The sequence below is a fragment of the Haliaeetus albicilla genome, chromosome 7 (assembly GCF_947461875.1).
Source record: "Haliaeetus albicilla chromosome 7, bHalAlb1.1, whole genome shotgun sequence".
Lineage (NCBI taxonomy): Eukaryota > Metazoa > Chordata > Aves > Accipitriformes > Accipitridae > Haliaeetus > Haliaeetus albicilla.
The window spans coordinates 5,444,038-5,462,915 of record NC_091489.1 but is presented as its reverse complement, the minus strand read 5'-3'; the positions used below and the strand labels follow the sequence as shown (position 1 = coordinate 5,462,915).

The 18,878-nt window shown below is 57.3% G+C and overlaps 2 protein-coding genes across 3 annotated transcripts; both read left to right on the top strand.

Moving 5' to 3' along the window:
- The first annotated feature begins 1,083 nt into the window (after positions 1–1,083).
- On the top strand, positions 1,084–5,877 carry LOC104313343 (1-acyl-sn-glycerol-3-phosphate acyltransferase alpha-like). The gene is made up of 6 exons (XM_069786156.1): positions 1,084–1,335; positions 3,757–3,890; positions 4,198–4,373; positions 4,515–4,610; positions 4,846–4,918; positions 5,113–5,877. Exons 1-6 carry the CDS (start codon positions 1,151–1,153, stop codon positions 5,352–5,354), a joined length of 906 nt encoding a protein of 301 aa, XP_069642257.1. The 5' UTR covers positions 1,084–1,150; the 3' UTR covers positions 5,355–5,877.
- A 1,065-nt stretch (positions 5,878–6,942) lies between these two features.
- Positions 6,943–17,948, top strand: LOC138686010 (alpha-2-macroglobulin-like protein 1). Of its 2 annotated transcripts, none has more exons than XM_069786728.1 (22): positions 6,943–7,155; positions 7,629–7,818; positions 8,139–8,301; positions 8,411–8,463; positions 9,058–9,078; positions 9,651–9,804; positions 9,922–10,006; positions 10,108–10,219; positions 10,636–10,750; positions 11,574–11,683; positions 11,839–12,003; positions 12,664–12,897; positions 13,218–13,275; positions 13,359–13,504; positions 13,809–13,958; positions 14,459–14,686; positions 15,295–15,376; positions 15,492–15,591; positions 15,954–16,179; positions 16,256–16,382; positions 16,592–16,788; positions 17,285–17,948. In XM_069786728.1, the coding sequence occupies exons 1-22, from the start codon at positions 7,082–7,084 to the stop codon at positions 17,300–17,302; spliced, it is 2,808 nt and encodes a 935-aa protein (XP_069642829.1). In that variant the 5' UTR covers positions 6,943–7,081; the 3' UTR covers positions 17,303–17,948. The 2 variants fall into 2 exon arrangements, with proteins under 2 accessions (XP_069642829.1, XP_069642830.1); XM_069786729.1 differs by having other exon boundaries at positions 6,944–7,155; positions 16,667–16,788.
- The last annotated feature ends 930 nt before the right edge of the window (positions 17,949–18,878 follow it).

Sequence of the window (18,878 nt, the reverse complement as noted above, 5' to 3'; positions counted from 1 at the left end):
AGCCCTGGTGGGGTTGTTATGGGAAGGTGTGAGCAGAGCCCTCTGCTCTCAGGCTCATGCCCCAGGGGTCAGAGATGAACTGAGGGGTCTGGGCAGCAGCATGCAGATGTCCCTGGCAGGGCTTGGGACGTGGAACAGCGAGGCTGGGAGATGCTGCTGGTGGCTGAGGCCAGGCCAGGGTTATCTCTGCAATGACAAGTGCTTGCTTTTAAAAAGCAAGACCAGAGTTTCTGCAGGGCAACCTCGAGTTGGCCTGGATCCTATGTGCCCAGTGTGAAAGCAACAGAGCGGAAGGAGAGGCTAATTACAGCCCTGTGTGTGTGCTAATGGCACCTATGTAAACATGTAACGCAATGCAGCCACTGGCTGCCAACTGGGGCGAGGGCTGGCATCTCCTTCAGCCCCGGACGGAAGCAGGGCGGGTTGTAGGGCTCAGATCCCTGTGACATTGCTTGGACCGTGGTGACGGATGCTGCGCCTTGGGAGGGGAAGGGCAGAGGGTCCCCTGCAGCCCGTATTCAGGTGGGATCAGGGAGACGGGGAGCACTGGCACCACGTGCCTGCCGCAGACCCAGGCAGGGAGAAGCAGGGAGATATTTTCCAATAATCTAACACTCTCCAGGGTGAGGTTTGGGGATTAGCCGTGATGCCAACAGGGATCTGTGACGAGCCTTGCCAGGGTGATGGGTACAGACCAGAACCAGCTCCTGCTGTCCCTACCAGCTGAGATCCCCCTTTCCAAGGGTTGGGGTCCCTGTGGCCAGGAGAGGTGCCCAGAGCATGGACACTTTTTGTGGGCAACAGATCTGATTGCAACAAGTCGGAGGCACTGCAAAGGCTTTTAACAGCCCAGGAAGGCACTTATCAGCAGCGGCACCTTGGGTGACAAAGGGCCCCTGGCATTGACTCACCACCACTCTCCACCCTTGGTGGGATAGCCTGCCTCCCATCTGAACCAATCCATCCTCAAGCCTTTGTACAGGGTGAGATACAGACAGCACCTTCCCCTGGACCAGCCCTGAACGCCCACTCGCTGCTCTGCTGATACACCTGATTCACTCGCCACGTTCCTCAGCATCCCTTGCTCCACTTGTCCTGCTCCCAGGGACACGGGCTGAGCTCCTCAGCATCCTCCCGCTGGGGCAGCACGATGGAGGTGGTCCTGCTCCACGGGCTGCTGCTCCTCCTCCCCTTGGCAGCCCTGCTGCTTTACCGGTACAATGCCACCTTCCACTACTTCTGCAAGGTGGCCTTCTTCAACTGCTGGATTGTGGCCATGGCTACCCTCCTGTCCCCCTTTGCGGCTCTTCGGGGACGCTCCGTGGAGAACATGAAGTGAGTACAGCCTGGGGATGTGCTTCCTATGTGGAGGTGGCTGGGCCTTGGCTGCGATGGAGGAGCTTATATGGTCTTGTGGACGCATGCTCCCTCCTGCTCTGGGCATACCCACAGCTATGTTATGGCCAGTGGTTGAGCCCTGGGGCTATAGTGAGGGCTGTGGTCATGTCCATGTGGCAATGAAGGGTGCATCTGCATCTTGTGGTGTGGTGAAGAGGTGCTGGCCATGCCCAGGGAGGGTTACGCCTTGACAGAGGTGGCCAGCTGGGTCGGGACTAGTGGTCCCTGGAGGATGAAGTAGCGTAAAAGGGATCGTTCTTAGCCATCGCAATGTTGGGGTCATCAGTTGGGTGGGTGATGGGGGGGGGGTTGGCAAATGTTGGAGGTACAATCATTAGCAGGATGCAAATATACACCCATTGCTGTCTCCCTGGCAGAGCAGCCAGGTCTCACTCAGCGGGAGACCTGGGGACCACGGTTTGGCAGAGGGCTTTTGGGCTGTCTCGGTGCCATCAGCTGTCGGGCATGGCACAGTCATGTTCTGGCGAGTCGCGCGCTGGTGCTGTCAGCTGTACTCAAGCGTGGTGGCAGCTGAGATAACATCGCTGTGCAACATGAGAGGAAGGTCTGATTGCTTTCAAGGGTGTTGCAATCTTGTTACTGGATTCCTGGGCATGATAGCATACCAAAAGGGATATAATTATGTCAGAGTGAAAAATGTCTGAGCTTGTGGTATTTGCTGAGCTCACGCCATCACGTATTTGTGCTGATGGATTTCGGGCCCTTGGCAGGAGTGTGGTCAGAGGTTTGATGTTATCAGTCCGTTGTGTAGCCTCTCTCTCGTCCTTTCTGTGCAGAAATGCTGTGCACACATGCACGCATCCAGAGGTGCTCTGAGCCCTGTGGCAAATGCTTCCAGCTTAGTGCAAATACCTGCTGTGACGCAGCACTGACTCACGCTGCCTCATCTTGTCCCACCGATACCTTGCAGCCATCCTCTGCTGAAGCAGCACGCCCAGCTCTGTCTCCTCCTCAGGCTCCAAATCACAAAGCCTCCGGCTTGAAGCACATTCCTGTCGTTAGTCCTGGCTTTGGGGCATTGCCACAAGTGTTTTGCTTCCCTGCAGACACAGGGATCTCTGAGCCTGCACTTCCCAAGGAATGGGTGGTCTTTTGATACAACAGACCCTCTAAACATCATGCCTCCTTCTCCCTCCATGCCTGCCTCTATTCTCTCCTCCCAAACTTCTCATCTCTCCCCAGTGGTGAGCTCTTGCTGACAGCCCTGTCCCTTGTGGGGTCCCTGGGACCAATCGCCGCCAGATGTGTGGACCCTGGCATGGGTACTCTTCGTGCTGAGGGTTGGAGAGTGCCCCGTTTCAATACAGAAAGCTTACCAGCTTTTTATCTCCACTGTGGGTGCTGCAATCCCCGTTGCTCCATCCTCCTTCCACTCCTCTTGTTATTCTCATATTAAGCATCACCCTTCATCAGCGCTGCCATCCTGATGTTAACCTTCCTGTCCAGCCCTCCGTGGATGGTGACACCAACTCTTCCTTGTTCCCCCTTCCATCTGCACAGATGAAACCTCCATCTCTTCCCGACACTGCAGGTCCAGTGAAGCTATTCTTTGTGATATTCTCTAACGAATGAAGCTGAGTTGGTTTTCACTTCCCTGCTCTCTTCCCCCTCCACCCGCAGCACAAAGCTTGGTGCCCGCAGTGCTGCCCTTTGGCTGCTCTGCAGGGACAGTCCCTGGAGACATCCACGTCCCTGTAGACCTGTCTGTCTCAAGACTGTTCCTCTGCATGTCCATCACCAGTGCTCATCCATCTACGGCTCAGCGCCTCTTGGCTGCAATCCAGCTCCTCTGGCTTCAGGTATCTGCAGCGCGGGCTGCAAGCCTGGTTGTCTGGGTTTCCAGCCTGTACACGCAGATCCAGCTGTGCATGTGGAGGAGCCTCAGGTGAGGCTCACCTGGCCAGAGGCATCTGTCCTCATTGGGATGTGATGATTTGAACCTTGGCTGCAGGCAGACATCCCATCCCTTCTCTTCTTGCTTTCCCATCATCTCTGGACATCAAAAAGCCTGTTCTTTTTCTCCCACCAGCTTGTGCTGGCTGCTCTTCCTCAGCAGCTCCAGTGCAGACTTTCTACTACCGAGACAGCAGCTCGTCTCACCTTGGGGCTGGCTACAAGGTTAGCTCTAAGCTATGCAGGCTACACGTGTGCTTAGAAAAGCAAAGCATCACTGAGACTGAACACAGATCCACCTTGGGACACGCTATTTGCTCATGTAGACCAGATCTAGCCTGGCCCATCTTGCACCTTGCTCCCTGAGTGATGGCAAAGGGCTGGAAAAAATCAAGCAGCCCCCCCCTTGCTGATCTGTTCCCCACATATGTTCCTCTGCCCTAGGCTTCTGCGTGCCGCGATCCTACCCCTCAAACGCTTCTATGGCATCAAGATGCAGGTGTGGGGCTCTGAGCATCTGAACATCAAGGAGCCTTATGTGATAGTTTGCAACCACCAAGCTTCTCTTGACCTCATGGGTATGTGCAAGGGAGGGCGGGGGGCTCATCACTGCATGGGCAGCCTTTGGGGTGCTGCAGGGGTGGACCAGGCTCACCTTGGGGGGGTCCCAGCAAGGCCAGCAGCAGAATTTGTACAGGGCAATGTGTACCTGTAAATCTGTAGGCCAGAAGAGCTGGTGGGACAGGAGCTCAGGATGATGGGTGTGCTGCAGAGAGAGGGTTGGGACAATGGAAGATGATGCCAGGTCACTACAGCCACAGGGCTGGTTGGTTCTGGGTGCCGCTGGGCAGGGATGGATCCTTTCCTCTCCCATCCGTCCTCCAGGCATGGTGGAGGTCATTCCTGACCGCTGTGTGCCCATCGCCAAGAAGGAGATCATGTACATGGGCACCGTGGGGTGGGCCTGCTGGCTCAGTGGCATCATCTTCATCGACCGCCACAAAAGAGAAGATGCAATCAATGTCATCTCCCAGACGGCCAGGATCATGCGGCGTGAAAATGTGAGGGGGGGGGCTGGCAGCAGGGGGGAGTCGGGGAGCAAACACCGATGGGGCAAGGGGGGTGTGGGGAGGACTGACGTGGCAGATCCCAGGGTGCTCTGGTTGGGGGTCCATGCTCACATCTCTCCCTGTCCCGTACAGCTCCGAGTGTTGATTTTCCCTGAAGGCACCAGGAACCAGGACAAATCCATGCTGCCCTTCAAGCGTGGGGCTTTCCACTTGGCTGTTCAGGCTCAGGTAAGGCCATCCTCTCCCTCCACTTGCCCTTGATGGAGTGGGGTGGGCATGCACCCTGGGGCAGTGGGATGGGGGTCATTAGGGTCTTTTGGGGTCTGCAGGGACAGGCACCCTGCCTTGCAGGACCCAGGGAGGGGATGGGGAACTGCTGAAGCCTGGGGCATGGCAGGAGCTGGAGTCCCACCTGGGGAGGGGGTCTATATGGAGGACACCCCTGACCCTCCATCTCCTACAGGTTCCCATTTTCCCCGTTGTGATCTCCCCATACTGGGACTTCTTCAGCTCCAAGGATAAGAAATTCACCTCTGGTAAGTGACAGGCAAGAAGCCCAGTTGCTGTAAGGCAGGGCTGGCAGTGGGGATGAGGCAGGTGGGGCTTGGAGGTCTCTTTGTGGGACACTGAGGTGTGGGGAGGCAGCTGGTGGTGGAGGATGCCGGTGGGAAGACCTGGTTCCTGGTGGGTTCGTCTAACAGCATCCCTGGCCCTTCCCTTCTCTCTCCAGGGACGTGCACCATCCGAATCCTCCCCAAGGTAGAAACCCAGGGCCTGAGCCCAAAGGATGTCCCCAAACTGACAGAGACTGTCCGCCAGGCCATGGCTGATGCCCTCGCTGAGATGTCCGCAAATCACTGTGGGGACCAGCATGCTGAGCAGCCTCCGCTCCCACGCTGTGCTGGGGCCGGTGCTGGCAGGGGGCCGGGCAGCCCGCAGTGTGAGAAAGACACAACCGGGACCAGCAATTAGGCAGAGGGACCGAACCGCTGGGGATGTAAGGGAGGTGGCACAGCCAGAGGCTGGGCCGTGCTGTCCCCTTGTCCCCTGCGGTTGTGTCCACCAGACCTGCCACCACCCCAGCAGCCTGCGAGAGCAGGACGGTGCCCTGGTGCAAGGGGAAGCAGAGCAGTGCAGGGATCCGTCAGCACCCTGAAAACAGTGCAAGGTGTCCCCAAAACCCCCTTACTGTGACTGTGCATCCCCTCCCCAGGGCATTACCCGTCTCCCCGAATCCTGGCGCTGTGTCTGGCCCTGGGTAGGAAGCTGCATCTGCCTGGATGGCTCCTGCCTGCACACTGGGCAGGGGTAAGAGATGTGCCAGGCAGGGCTGGGGGTTCGCTGCAGCATTTTCCACCCCTGACGGTATGACTTGCAGTGGGGTTCACCCATGGGCTTGCTGGGTTGCTTCTACCAGAGGCTCCTGCAAGCTGGCAATGCTGTTCAGATGCAGCCAGCTCTGGGGAAGGGTCCAGAGCACGGCGTGTGGCTTGGAGGGGGGCAGGAGGATATTGCCACATGGGAAGAGCATCCTTGATGCTGAACTATGAGACAAGGGTGCAAGATTAAACAGTTCATACCTGGTGGTATGTGTGCATGGTGTCCTCCCTGTGCCTTGGGTGCTATGGGGAGCACGGGGAGGGCGATCCGTCTCCGCACGGTCATGCTGGGTGCCTGCATCACTGCACATGGAGCATCCCTATGGACACCACAGCTTCTCCATGGGGTGCAGCGCTAGATGGTGTGAGGAGCAATGTGGCATGGTGAGAGTTACACTGGGGTGGACTAGGTCTGCCCCCAAGGTAGACCTCTCCCTACCTTAGGGACAAGCAGTAAGTGCACAGAAAGAGCATCCATTACAGCCCAAAACCCTCAGAGGGCAGAGGTGCCTGGATTATGCCCACCTGGAGCAGGAGAGACCTGCCCATGGCTTCCAGACCATGGCACAACCAGACCCATCCACTAGCTACCATCTCCCCTGGCCTGTTCCCTGCAGCCAGGCAGGGCTTTGGGCTTCTGCTGGCTCCTTCCCAGCCGGGCAGCTCCTGTCCTACCTAGCCCAGGGTGACAGTAGGGCAGGGAGAAATGCAGTGCATGGTTGTCCCCAGTGCTGGGAGCAGGGTGGGCAGGCTTCACCTCCCAACTTCAAATAAGATGTGCAAACCATGGCCAAACATGGGTGCAGCGCTCCAGTTTGGCATTGTTCCCACTCTCAGGAGCGGCTGGCTCATTATGGAGTAAATTCTGCAAAACTGTGGCAATTGTCCGCCCAGACAGATACCACTAGGCAAAGTATTATCAAGGCTTCTTGTGAGTTATGACTTACTGGATCAGGAACTGTCAGGTGGAGATGGTCAAGGGCAGCGTGCACATGAAGGAACTCATCTGCCAGAAAGCCCCTTTATTCCCTTCCTTCCTGCCAGGGTTCCCTATGTGCAGCTTAATTTGTCAGCTCTGAGCTGGCTTGGCGCTCCCACCACGTGCCCACCACCGTAGGTGTGGTTTAGTTGCCCAGAGCCTTGAACCCAGCAAAGCTTGGGTCTTGTGGTTAAACATTGTCCTAGCTGGATGGCTAGGTCCCAGCCAGGGACCTCGCTGGCTTTTGCTTGCTGCCAGCGGGGAGGTGAAACTTTGAGGAGAGGAAGAAGACCCAGTGCAGGGGCTCTAGGACCACCTTGCTTCCACGTGGACCCCCAAGCATGGGGTCTGCAGCTGCCCTGCCTTGCCTGCTACTTTGCATCCTATACGTCACAGCTGGAGCATCTGCAAAGCCGTAAGCCCTCTCTGTGTCTGCCTGTCCGTGCCTGGTGGGATGGTGGTTGGTCTCAGTGGTGTGACAAACCTTGCCGTGACTGCCGGTCGCTGGTTGGGGTGGAAATGCTTGGGGTGGTGGGTTGCCCCATAGAGGACTTTGCACCTGAGGTTGGTGTCTCCAGGCTGCTTTGGTGTAGATGCAACCTCACACACGAGCCAGTGGGTGAGCAGAGCCCTTCCTCCTTCTGCCGATCGACCCCTCGGCTCCTTCCCAAGGTGTTTGAGCAAAGGGGGCTCTGCTCCGGTCTGTGCACTGGCCAGCCTGCCTGGGCAGACGTGGGGGAAAGTCTGGGTGGCATAGCCCTGCAGAGAGCGTCCAGGGCTGGAAAAACCCAAGTGGCCCCCAACTTGAGAGTCTGGAGTGGAGGGGAGCACTGGGATTTGGTGGGGAGGTCCCCACTCTCCTCCACTGTCAAAGTGTCTCCTCCCCAGGCACTACATGGTGTTATTCCCCGCCGTGCTCTACTACCCATACACAGGCAAGGTGCACATCCACCTCATGGACCTGGACGAGCCCGTGCGGGTGACCCTCCACCTGGCAAGCAGCCACGGCGTCCCCAACGTTACCCTGGAGGAGCAGGGCAGTGATATCCTCCAGCTGAACTGGCCCTGCTTCTCCAACGTGAGTCATGGCCCCACAGCAGGGCTCAGGACCTAGGGAAGGGGTGTATCCATCCCCTACACACTGCCGGAGCCGGGCTGGGGAAACTGGGAAGGGACATGGGGTCCATGCTGGATGGGCAACGAGTGAGGTGAAGAGTGGAGGGACATGCGGCATGTACAGAGACCTTGTGGGTTGTGTCTGCGTCATCTTCCCATGCACACAAGTTCCCTGGTGCCTTCATGGGGCGATGGGGTCGTGACGATGGGGACGGGTATGATGTCTCACTGGCATTCAACGTAAAGGCTTTGCAACTATTTCTGCTCTTTCCCTGGGGCCAGATTTCTACCCCTCCTGCAAGGATCTATGAGGTCGCGCATCTTCACGTCTCCATCCAGGGAGGTTCCCTGCAGGTCTCTGAGCAGAAGAAAGTCCTGGTGAAAGGCCTGGAGCTGGGGACCTTGGTGCAGACAGACAAGGATGTCTACAAGCCTGGACAAACCGGTGAGGGGCAGGAGCTGCTGGAAGAGCTCGCAGGCTCTTGGGATGGAATCCCCAAGTTTGGGTCCCAGGCCCTAGCGCTCACTCCTGCTCCTGCCTTTGCTCTCTCCAGTGAAGTTTCGAATTGTCCGTTTGGATCAAAACTTCATTCCCAGCAACAGGGAGGTGAGATGGGGTCAGGGTGCAGGGGGGGTACGGAGGCAATAGGATCCCCACGTGCCCAAGATGATCGGTCTTGGCAGCAGTGACACAGCCTTCACGAGCATGGGGGAGATGGGTGTGGGGAGGGAATCCCCCAAACACCAAAGGGACACGGGATGGGGGGGGACGGGACACAGCTCTTCCCAGCACTCCCAGCCTGAGTGTCCAGGGTGCAGCCCCTTGCTTTTAGCACTGGCACAAGAGGTGCAATATTCCCTTCTTCTCTCCTGTGTAGCTTTTATGCACCATTATAACACGGCTGGTTTTAGACTCCTGTTGCCACACGGTGCTGGCAGGCCCAATTCCACAGCTAACGTTGTTTCCACTATGCAGCCTCGCTGCTCGCTTCCCGCTGCTTGGAAAAGGCAGCGCCACGGCTGTGGACGTGGCAGTGGGAGCCAGGCAATGACAGTGGCTCTGAGCCCTGCCGAGCCCCCAGCCCAGCAACTGGATCTGTAGGGACCAAGCCAGACCCCACAGGCTCAGCCCCAGCTCAGCTACAAGCTCAGCCCTCTGTGCTTTGATCATGCTAAACTCCTCTTCTTTCTTTCTTTGCAGCTTCCCTTGGTGGCCGTGCAGGTGAGTTGTCGCCCTGTACCAGCCTGTCAGCGCCTTCAGGAGGAGCAAAGGGCCCCAGCACCTGTGTGATGCTGGGGACATGGAGCAAGGGACAGGGACATCCCTGATGCGGGTGCTGAGAGAAGTTACGAGGAGGGTTTGAGTTCCTCATCTGCATTTCCAGCCCACTCAGGGTCAGCTTGCTGTCAGCCTGCAAGACAGGGGTTCTCTGGGGACATGCTGCTAAGGGACAGGTTACGCGGATGAAGACAGCAATGGCTATTGCCACAAAGACTTTGACCTAAACTGGAGAATGCCCTGAGCTCCCAGTCCAGGCTGGAGGATCCCCCTGCCAGTTCTGGCTGCTGTAGCCAGGCTGGAGTTTGGCTAATACAGCCCCCAGGGGGAAATGTTCCTTCTGCAGAGGTGATGCCCTCAGGGCCGCTCTGAGGGTGATGGCAGGGCAAAAACCTCTGCTTCTTGCGAGGATACGCAGGGTGACTTGAGTCCTTGAGGTTGTCAACCCACCACCACCACACACCCCATCTTCAGCCCCGTGAGCAAGGGCTGACGCCGCATGTCCCCATGTGCAGGATCCCTACAGAAAATGCGTGGCAGAGTGGCGGGACGTGAGCCTGCGGCAGGGCATCGTGGACCTATCCTTCCCGCTGGCTGCAGAACCTGCCCTGGGCACGTATGTCATCCAGGTGGAGGGGAAGAGCCATTCCTTCAGCGTGAAGGACTATGGTGCGTGGGGACAAAGGCTGTTTGGGATGGGGTGTTTGGGAGCCATCACATGGGATGGCAAGAAAGTCCTGAAGGAAGAAATGAGCACAATCCCATTCCCTGCTGCTCTACCCCCAGGGCCGCCCCACTTTGAACTGCTGATCCAGCTGCCCCGTGTTGTGACAGTGAAGGACGAGAAGATCCCACTGGACGTCTGTGGGTGGTGAGTCGGAGAGCAGCCCCAGCAGCGAGGCTGGCTGTTCCTGGGGTGATGCTCCCCTGGCAGCATCCCCATCTGTTCCCCTTCCTGTGCCCTCCTGACAGGTACCCGTCCGGGAAAACTTTCCGGGGAATGGCTGAGGCCAGGCTGTGCCAGTCCCACAAACATATTTTACCAGAGGAATCTGCGAGGATCTGTGCTGAGTTTAGGGGCCAGGTGAGGGCAGCAGGAAAGGGAGAAAGCACATGGGTGGTGGTCCTGGAAATATTTCCCCATTTTGGGGTGCTTGGGCTGATGATGGCTGGGTGCATCGTTCGGGCATTGCCAGGTGATCCAGCCCTCATGTGAAAGTGCTACAAACCCAGAGTCATCCCAAAGAGGAGCTAAGCAGAGACACTTGGGGTGGTCCTTGGGCCAGGATGGGCAGGAATGGGACAGCCAGCTGCATGGCAGAGCACGGTACCAGCCCTGGGTGGGCAAGTTTGCAGGATCCAAGGGTTGCAGGATAGAATGGAGGGAGGCAGCAGCAGTGGGGTGAGCGGCAGCTGGGACCCCAAGGATGACAGCAAATGACACTCAAGGGCCCAGTCACAGGGCTGCTGCTGATGTAGGTGACTATCTATGCCCTTCAGACAGGGAGGAACGGCTGCTTCTCCACCAAGGTGCCGGTGGCTTCCTTCAACCTGACCGCCTTGCACTACGAGAATCAGCTCTATGCCTATGCATCGCTGCTGGAGGAGGGGACCGGTGAGCGCAGCCATGCCGACAACCACCTGGTGATGTCCTGGGGTGGTGGCACCTGGAGGACATGGCACAACTGCTCCACTCGGGTGTCCCCAGGGTCTCTGCCCTTCCCCTCCACAAGCATCAGCCACTCTGTGGCCTGACTTGCTTTGGTGTCATTTTTTTCTCTACTCCTGACTGCTGGAGGAATCCCTTAGGTCCTGAAGGCTGATCAGGAGTTTCTTTCCTTTCCAACATCCCACCCCCAGATATCCTTCCATCGTCCACCTCTCCTTCCCCACTCTCTGCCTCCCTGAGACTAGTAAGTGTGCTTGATTAGTGCCTGGAGAGCTACTAGGGTAATTATTTTTCTTATCGGGTCTTTTTGACTTTGAATCTAGTTATAAACAGTTGTTATCTGCCTGAGAGGGCTTGTTAGACATATCCTTAGGGTCAAGTAAAAAGCCCATTTTCAGCACAGTGCAGCTGTGAGTGGCCTCTTCTATTTGCTTGCAGCCATTAAAAAGGGGATTTGGGGGTAAAGCTTGGTATTTTGATAGCATGCAGATCTTGGCTTAGCATGGTCCTGCTAACGCTACAGCTCCCATCACACCTGAGGACCATTTTTTGTGTTTGTTGCCCAATGAGTGTGGTTTTGCACTGTGCAAACTTGCCCTTAACCACTGCCTGCAAGAGGACAGCTTTGTTTCATATGGCCACTTGCAAAGACAGCAGTAAGGAGCAAATGTGTAATGCTGCGTGTTTGAGACTCTGACCCATCTTTCCTGGGGGGAATCACCAAGAAAAATTGCTGAGCACCTCTCTCATCTCCCCCTCCTGTCCGCAGGGATGTCGCGTACAGCGATCAAAAGCTGTGTGATTGTGTATGAAGTGGCCACGATCACCTTTGAAAACACCGATAAATTCTACAAGCCTGGGATTCCCTACACTGGGACGGTAATGAGGGGGTCCCTGCACCCTGCAGGGCTCCCCCTGCACCCTGCTGCACCCAGTCCCGCTCCCTCTGACCCCCAACCCCACCCTCCAACCCCTGCCCTCTGCCCCACGGCTGCTTCCCAGCCCGGAGCATCTCCCCATCCCTCCCAGTGCAGATGCTGCTGAAGGGAACCAATGGCTCTGCCCTGAAGGAGAAGGAATTCCTTCTTGTGGTTAATGCTAGAGGAGAAATGCAAAGGAAAACCCTGCTTACGGATGCATTGGGGAGAGCCTCCTTTGAGCTGGACACCTCTGGTTGGAATCACGAGGTCTCCCTGCGTGTAAGTGATCCGTGTCCCACACCTCTCAGGCACCCTGGATTTAGTAAGATCACAGAGGATTTCTTACACAAAATCTTCCAGCCTCCCCTTAACCTCATTTGGTCTTATTGCACCCGCAGCATCCTATGGTAAAGAGCTGCACGTGTTCATTAGCCCTGTGTAACACCTTGGTTGCCTGTCAAACCTTGCAGACCCCGGCACTCTTTGTGCTCCTCCTGTGCTGGGAAAAGGGGCTACTCTCACTTTTGATGCTTTCTGCAAGTTCTTCCTCTAATTCCTTCTCTCTGCCTTAATGTTTTCATACTTCACTGCTGAATTTCAGGCTCCTTTCTACCTTCACCATCTAGGCACAAGATCAGATATTTGTGGGATGCTTTTTCAGTTCCTAACATCTGCCCACATGTGCTGCTTAGCCATGCCTGCCTCCTCTTGCCATCCGCTGGCTACCTCTTTCAGTGTCCTTTGGACAAGCCCCGTGATGGCACACAGCTCTAATTTTTGGGTGCTGAGCACAGCTGGATTCCATTTCTTGGCATGCTCCTGCAGCGATGTCGCAGCAAAACGCATGGCAGTCGCAGCTGCAGAGTGACCTTCCACCCCTACCATGCTCTGCTGCTGAGCTGATCTTTACCACTGAGACCCTCAATTTCTACCCTTCAGGGTGAGCTCAAGGATGACCCTCCAGCCTCAGAGCATGAAGGAAGGGAGTATCTCAACTACAGAAGTGTCACTCGCTACCTGTATCCCTCCTCTTCGGATAGCAAAAGTTTCCTGAAGATCGGCAGGCTGGAAAAGAAGCTGCTCTGCGGCCAGTCCCAGCAGCTTGGGGTGGATTACTTGTTTGATAAGAAGACCATGGGGACTGAGCTGCAAAGTCTGGATGTGGTCTTCCTGGTGAGCTTTCACCTAGGGAGAGATGGGGGACTGCATGAAGGGCAGAGCTCAGGCAAGGAGAATAAGGCTGTGCGGGGTGTGGGGTTAAGCCTTCCCCTCCAGCAGAAGCCATTTCCAGCCAGCCCTGGGCAGGTATTCTTGGGTTCAGGACTCGGGGATGGACTTTGGAGCTGCCAGGTCTTGGGGCACCATTTCCACCCCTCCTGCAGGATGCGGCTCTAATAGTCTGTCCCTGAGAGTCCTCCACAGCCTCCCCTCATCTGCTTGTGCCAGTTCCACACAAAGCATCAGTTTACTTGTTCCCATCTCCTCCTCTGCAGGTCCTGGCCAAGGGGACCATTGCCACCGTCCTCAGGAAAGAGGTGCCTGCAGAGGCTGGTAGGTCCCAAGGCATGGATGAGCTGTGCAGGGCTCTGCTCTCCGTGCCTGGTCCTCATCTCCCCTCCTTTCTCACGGCCCAGGGCTGAGAGGCTTCTTCTCCCTGGAGCTGCCCATCGGCCCCGAGCTGGCACCCACAGCCAAGGTGCTGGGCTACGCGGTGCTGCCCAATGGTGAGATGGTGGCTGACAGCACCAAGCTCCAGGTGGCCAAGTGCTTCCCTAGCAAGGTGAGAGAAGGCTGATGGAGTCTGGGGAGTTGCTGCCGGGCTCGGTGGGGAGATGTGGGCACTGAGCCTTGTTCTTTAGCGGAGCCTTTCCTCATTCCCTGCAACTGGCTGGTCCCAGACTCTCCTTCCAGGGAGGATTTTCCTTCCTCTACCATTCCTGTTGCTGCTGCAAACCATCTTCTGGCTTTGATCACAGTCCTCACTCTCCATCCTCTGCTGGCTTTTGGGGTCAGGCTGCGGCGCAGAGGTCCTTCCTGGGACCAGCTCCCCTCTCCCCTAACCCAAAGGCTTCCCCTCTCTCCAGGTGAATCTGTCCTTCTCAGAGCAGAGGGCTCTGGTGGGCTCACGGCTCCACCTGAAGGTGGAAGCTGCCCCAGGGTCATTGTGTGCCATCCGCATCGTGGATCAACGCATGTGGTCCTCCAGTCTCAAGGTCAAGCTCAACCCCAGCACGGTGAGTCTGGAGTAACCTCAGTGCTGGGCTGGACTGGACTCACTGCTGGGGCACGGGGACAGTAGTTTCTTACCATTGTCACCCATTTTAGGGGAGGACAGTGGGGACCTTGGGGGAGCTGCCCCTGCAGGATGAATCCTGGGTGGCTGGGAGCCCCCAGCGAGCCCCTGCCACCACCCATGGACTTCGGGGCTTTGCAGAGGAGGTCGTGCGTTACCAACCGGGGGGGCTGAGCCACAAAATTGCTCTGTGGTGCCTCCTGGGGTGGAAACCTTGAAAACAGGGTGCGGGTGGTGGGAAGCATCCCCTGCTCTTGGGGAGAAGAGAGATGGGGCAGTGACGGGTCCCAGTGGAGTGGCTGGGGCTGGCAGCAGGGCAGCAGCACTGCAATGCCCTGGGAGGTGCAGAAGCTCTGGGGCTATGCCAGGGGCAAAAGGGGTTGGAGCTGGGCCAAGAGCATTTCATGTCTTTCTTACCCAAATTTTACTTGTTTGGTTTAGGTCTATAACTTATTCCCAATGTTTCCTGAAGACAGCTATCCTGCTGAAGTTGAAGAACTCGATTCACCTCTCTGTTCGGGAAACGGGTTCTCAGGCTTGATGTTAGGCCGTCCAGCCATTAACCTTTTTGATGTACCATGGAATAACCGGAAAGTTTGGCGCCGCAGCCTGTGGCGCAGGCAGGTACCGGCGTCTGACATCCAGCCAGGCTCCTATGGCCTGGTTAAGGTACGAGCCCTCCAGCCCTACCTCACGCTCCTCTTCCTCCCAGGAAGGATTACTCAGGGTGCAGGGGGCACCCAGTCCCTCACCCAGGCCATGTCTGCACTCACGAACCATGCTCTTACATTGCCCAAATAACATGCCCTGCCTCTTGCTTCGCCAGCCTGGGACAGACATGTGAAATGCATCTGTCAGTCCAGGCACAGCAGCAGTTCACAGTGATGGGGCTAAGCTCTGCTCTTCCCATCGCAAATCCGGGCTTGGAGTAAACAGCATAGATGGATCTGGCGTTCCCCTGCTTTTTGGGGGGTGCGTCTCCCACTGGCAGCAACCCAGGGGTTGGGGCCATTTGGGAATGGAGCGAGCAGAGAAGATCCACCAGATCTTTCCCAACTGTCCCTGGAACTGCAGGAAGGCAAACAGTTTTCCTTGGCACAGATACTCCTCTCTTGCACTCCCATTGCAACATGGCGAGGGGTCCCAATCTTTGGGAATTCTGTTCTGGCATGGGGCTTTAAGTACATGTTGATTCCTTGCTTCAGAGAGGGATGGAAAGGCGTTTTGGTATCTCTGGGCTTCAGCATGGTGCTTTTTTCTCTTGTGTCATGTTTCAGGATGCAGGTTTGAAAACTGTCACCAATGCTCAGCTGGGCTGTGCACCAAACATCCACTTCCAAAGCCCTTTATACCCCCAAGGTGAGCGGAGAGAAACTGTAACAGGCTCCATGCTGGCTGCAGAAGGATGGGTGGGCACATCCTGCCTCTTTCCATCCTTTCTGGCAGCATGTTCAAATCATGCCCCTGTTTGCAGAAGCAGGACTGGAGAAGGATAAGCAGGCCGGTGTCATGCTGGACAGAGGGATGCAGGTGGATTTCCTGGGGACATGGCTGTGGGAGCTGGTCCCTGTGGGGTGAGTAAGAAGCCCCAGCAGACCTCAAGCCAGGGGACTGCCCTTATTGCATCAGCTTCACCTCTGGGTGAGGCACCCAGACCTCTGGTTCAGCATCCATGTATCCAGGAGAGACACTGAGACGTGTCCAGCCCCTTCCCTTGGACCTCAGCACTGACCCCGGGAGCCCAGGGCAGCCTGTCCTGTAGGCAAGGGATGCCATAAGAGATAAGAACACTGATGGTACCTCTGCCCATCACCGAGCGTGTGATGGCCACCAGTGGTCCCCAGGACCTAAAGGAAGGGGGTTGGCATGCTCCTTCTGCTGGCTCTGCCCATCAGACCCAGCCTGCAAGGTCTGTCCATCTTCTATCGCCCTGCAGGGAGGGGGGCTCTGCAGAGGTGATGGTGACAGTGCCCGATGCCATCACTGAGTGGAAAGCCGGGATGTTCTGCACGTCCCCGTTGGGCTTGGGGCTGGCCCCCACCATCAGCCTCACGGCCTTCAAGCCCTTCTTTGTGGAGCTGGCGCTGCCCTATGCTGTGGTCCGCCACGAAGCCTTCACCCTCGTGGCCACTGTCTTCAACTACCTGCAGCAGTGCCTGCGGGTGAGTGGGGCTGGGGAGGGGGCACTGGGCCAGGGGTCTGGTGGGGGCTGATGGAGCCGTGGCCGTGGTCCGGCAGGTTCAGGTGACGCTGGCGGAGTCGGCGGAGCTGGAGGTGTTGGCGGGCACAGGCAGGGTGTACAGAGGCTGTGTCTGTGCAGATGAAGAGAGGACCTTCCAGTGGAGCGTGCGAGCCACCAGCCTGGGTACGGAGGGGACAGCAAAGGGCTGGGGATGGGGAGGAGAGCCCAGCGGCAAGACTCCTTGCAAAACTCCTCTTTGTCACTGCTTTTCTGATCCTTTCCTCCCCCTCCCAGCTCCCTCTCCCCTCCCCTCTCTCCCCTTTCCCTTCTCCACTCTCCAGCTTCTTCCCTCCATTTTCTGGTCCCATAGCACCCATTGCGCCCTTCCCCAGCTCCCTGGGACAGCTCTGAGCTGGAGCCAGCCCCTGAGGCAGTGTCACAGCAATGTCTTCCATCTGCCTCTGCAGAGAAGGTGAATGTCACCGTCATCGCCGAGGCCCTGCGCTCTGAGAAGCTCTGCGGCACTGAGATGCCGGTGGTGCCAGCCCAGGGGCACACGGACACCAAGACAAAACTCGTGATGGTGCAGGTGAGCAGAGCGAGGCAGTGGGCTTGCACCGCCCTCTCGCCAGGAGCAAAGCTGCACCCAAAGCAGTCACCCCCAGAGTGGAGCAGAGCATCTCCCCATCCCTCAGCAAGGCTGGATGGTGCCTGTGGGTGCTGCAACGTGCAGGGCGAGCACCAGCACCCAGCGCAAGGGGAGAGACCGTGTCCGTGCTTAGGTACCATCAGTGGGATGGTGCCTTCCCTTCCCTTTTGGGGTGAGATCGGTAGATTTGAGGCCACTGGCTGTGTGATGTTCAGTTTGCTCCCCTCATCACACCGTGCCATGGGGCTGCTCCAAGGACAGCCTGGCTTGGCCCGGGTGACCCTGAGCTCTCCTGGCCCATCAGAGCCGACGGGCTGCTGGTGGGGATGGGTTCCAGGTAGGGTGTTTGTTGGAGGTGGGGAGGCATTTCTGGGACAGAGAAGGGGAGGCTGACTCTGATCCTGGTCTCATACATGCTGTGTTCCTGGTTTTAAAGCCTCCAAAACCGATGTGAAGGAAAATTGCAGCTGCCTCTGCTCCTGACCCCATCGTACCCCACCAGACAGCCGCGGTCTTGAGGACTGGCAGCCTTTTCCCATCCCTTCGTCCCTTTTACCTGACCCGGCAGGAGCCTGCGGCAACATGGTTGAGATGACGACTCCAAAACCCAGCCCTGCTCCCCAGCAGCCCTGCCATCCTGTGGAGGTCAAGGGCTGCACGGGGAGCAGCCGCTTTGCTGCTCACTGTGGAGTCGTGGTTTCCCTTCAGCTGATGCCAGTGCAATCCCTCAGAGACGGGACCAGGGCTGGTGAGCTGACCCTGGGCTGACCAAAAGCCTTGGGAGATCAGTGCAAGCCTGATGGCTGGGCACGGAGAGGATGCCCAGGGCTGCCCTGAGTGCAGCCCTGACCCTGTCCCTGCTCAGCCAGGTTGAAAAATGAACTAAAATGCAAGTGGGATAAGGGAGGTGAAAGCAGCAAAATGTTTTTCTTGCAAGAAAGCTCCCTTTCTTCAGGCTCTTTCCCACCAGCCCTGAGCAAAGCCAGCCTTGTGTCCCAAAACACACTTTATGTTAGGAGCTCAGCACTCCTGTCTGCCTTAATGATGTGTAAGAGCGCGTACCTTCACTTTGCTTTGCTGAATAAAAAGCTGAGACCAAACCAGAGAGAGCATTCATTGCATGGGCAACAAGGCAGCAGAAGAAACAGTACAACGTGCGGTCAGTGGTGCCTGGTTAGGAGGGGCTGGGGCACAACACACCCTGGCTCCTGCTCCGAAGTCACCAGCAGCACCAAATGACCAATCCTCCGTGTGATATTTCCCCCCAGCAGCGCCACAGGCACCGATCGGAGAGCCAGAGGCCTCCCCCCACAATCGATCTCCCCTTGGCCACGCTGCTCGTGGCCCCCACTGCATCCTGCCCTGTTCCCTGAAGGACTCGGTGTGCCAATGGCCCCGAGCTCCTTGTCACTTTGAACTGTCCCCACGATGTCTGTGGGGGCACTGACCTATGCCCACATCCTGGGGCGGCAGGATGGGCTTGGGGCCATGCTCCCACCTTGTGTCCATGGGGGGTGGTGGGGACCAGCCTCCTCTGGACACCGACACCGTGCGGGGCTGCTCCTGAAGAGCAGGGAGGTGAGCACAGGGCTGTATGTAGCAATACTCGAGCAGGGCAGGCATGGGGAGAGCAGCCGTGGTCATCTGAGAGCTCACGGGAAAGAGGTCAGCCCCATCCCCGGCTTCTCGCAGTGCTGCCTCTGTTTCTCCCCACATCCCCAAAAGGAAGGGGACTGCAAAACCCTAGAGCAGGGGATGCACTCAGGACAGCGTTTGGCTGTCATGGAGCTGCCTCAATTTTCCTAAATTCTCAGTAGGACAGAAAGAGGCACCTCAGCCCGTGCCCCGGCTGGTGTCCAGCTCCCAGGCATGGTGCGCAGAGGAATGAGAGCAGGTGGAGCTGGCATGACAGCCCAACACTGTCCTGCTCCTGTGCCTGTAACTGATTTGATGAAATTGGAGGAAACTGGGCAAAAAGACAGCCTGAGACCTTCAATCAGCCCAAATAGCTACTGTCTGGCTAAATTTGC

Coding starts and splice junctions, on each gene's coding strand:
- LOC104313343 (XM_069786156.1), top strand. CDS start 1,151: ATGGAGGTGGTCCTGCTCCACGGGCTGCTGCTCCTCCTCCCCTTGGCA. Junction 4,611..4,845: donor ACTTGGCTGTTCAGGCTCAG/GTAAGGCCATCC, acceptor CATCTCCTACAG/GTTCCCATTTTCCCCGTTGT. Junction 4,919..5,112: donor GGATAAGAAATTCACCTCTG/GTAAGTGACAGG, acceptor TTCTCTCTCCAG/GGACGTGCACCATCCGAATC.
- LOC138686010 (XM_069786728.1), top strand. CDS start 7,082: ATGGGGTCTGCAGCTGCCCTGCCTTGCCTGCTACTTTGCATCCTATAC. Junction 7,819..8,138: donor ACTGGCCCTGCTTCTCCAAC/GTGAGTCATGGC, acceptor CCCTGGGGCCAG/ATTTCTACCCCTCCTGCAAG. Junction 13,276..13,358: donor AGAGGTGCCTGCAGAGGCTG/GTAGGTCCCAAG, acceptor CTCACGGCCCAG/GGCTGAGAGGCTTCTTCTCC.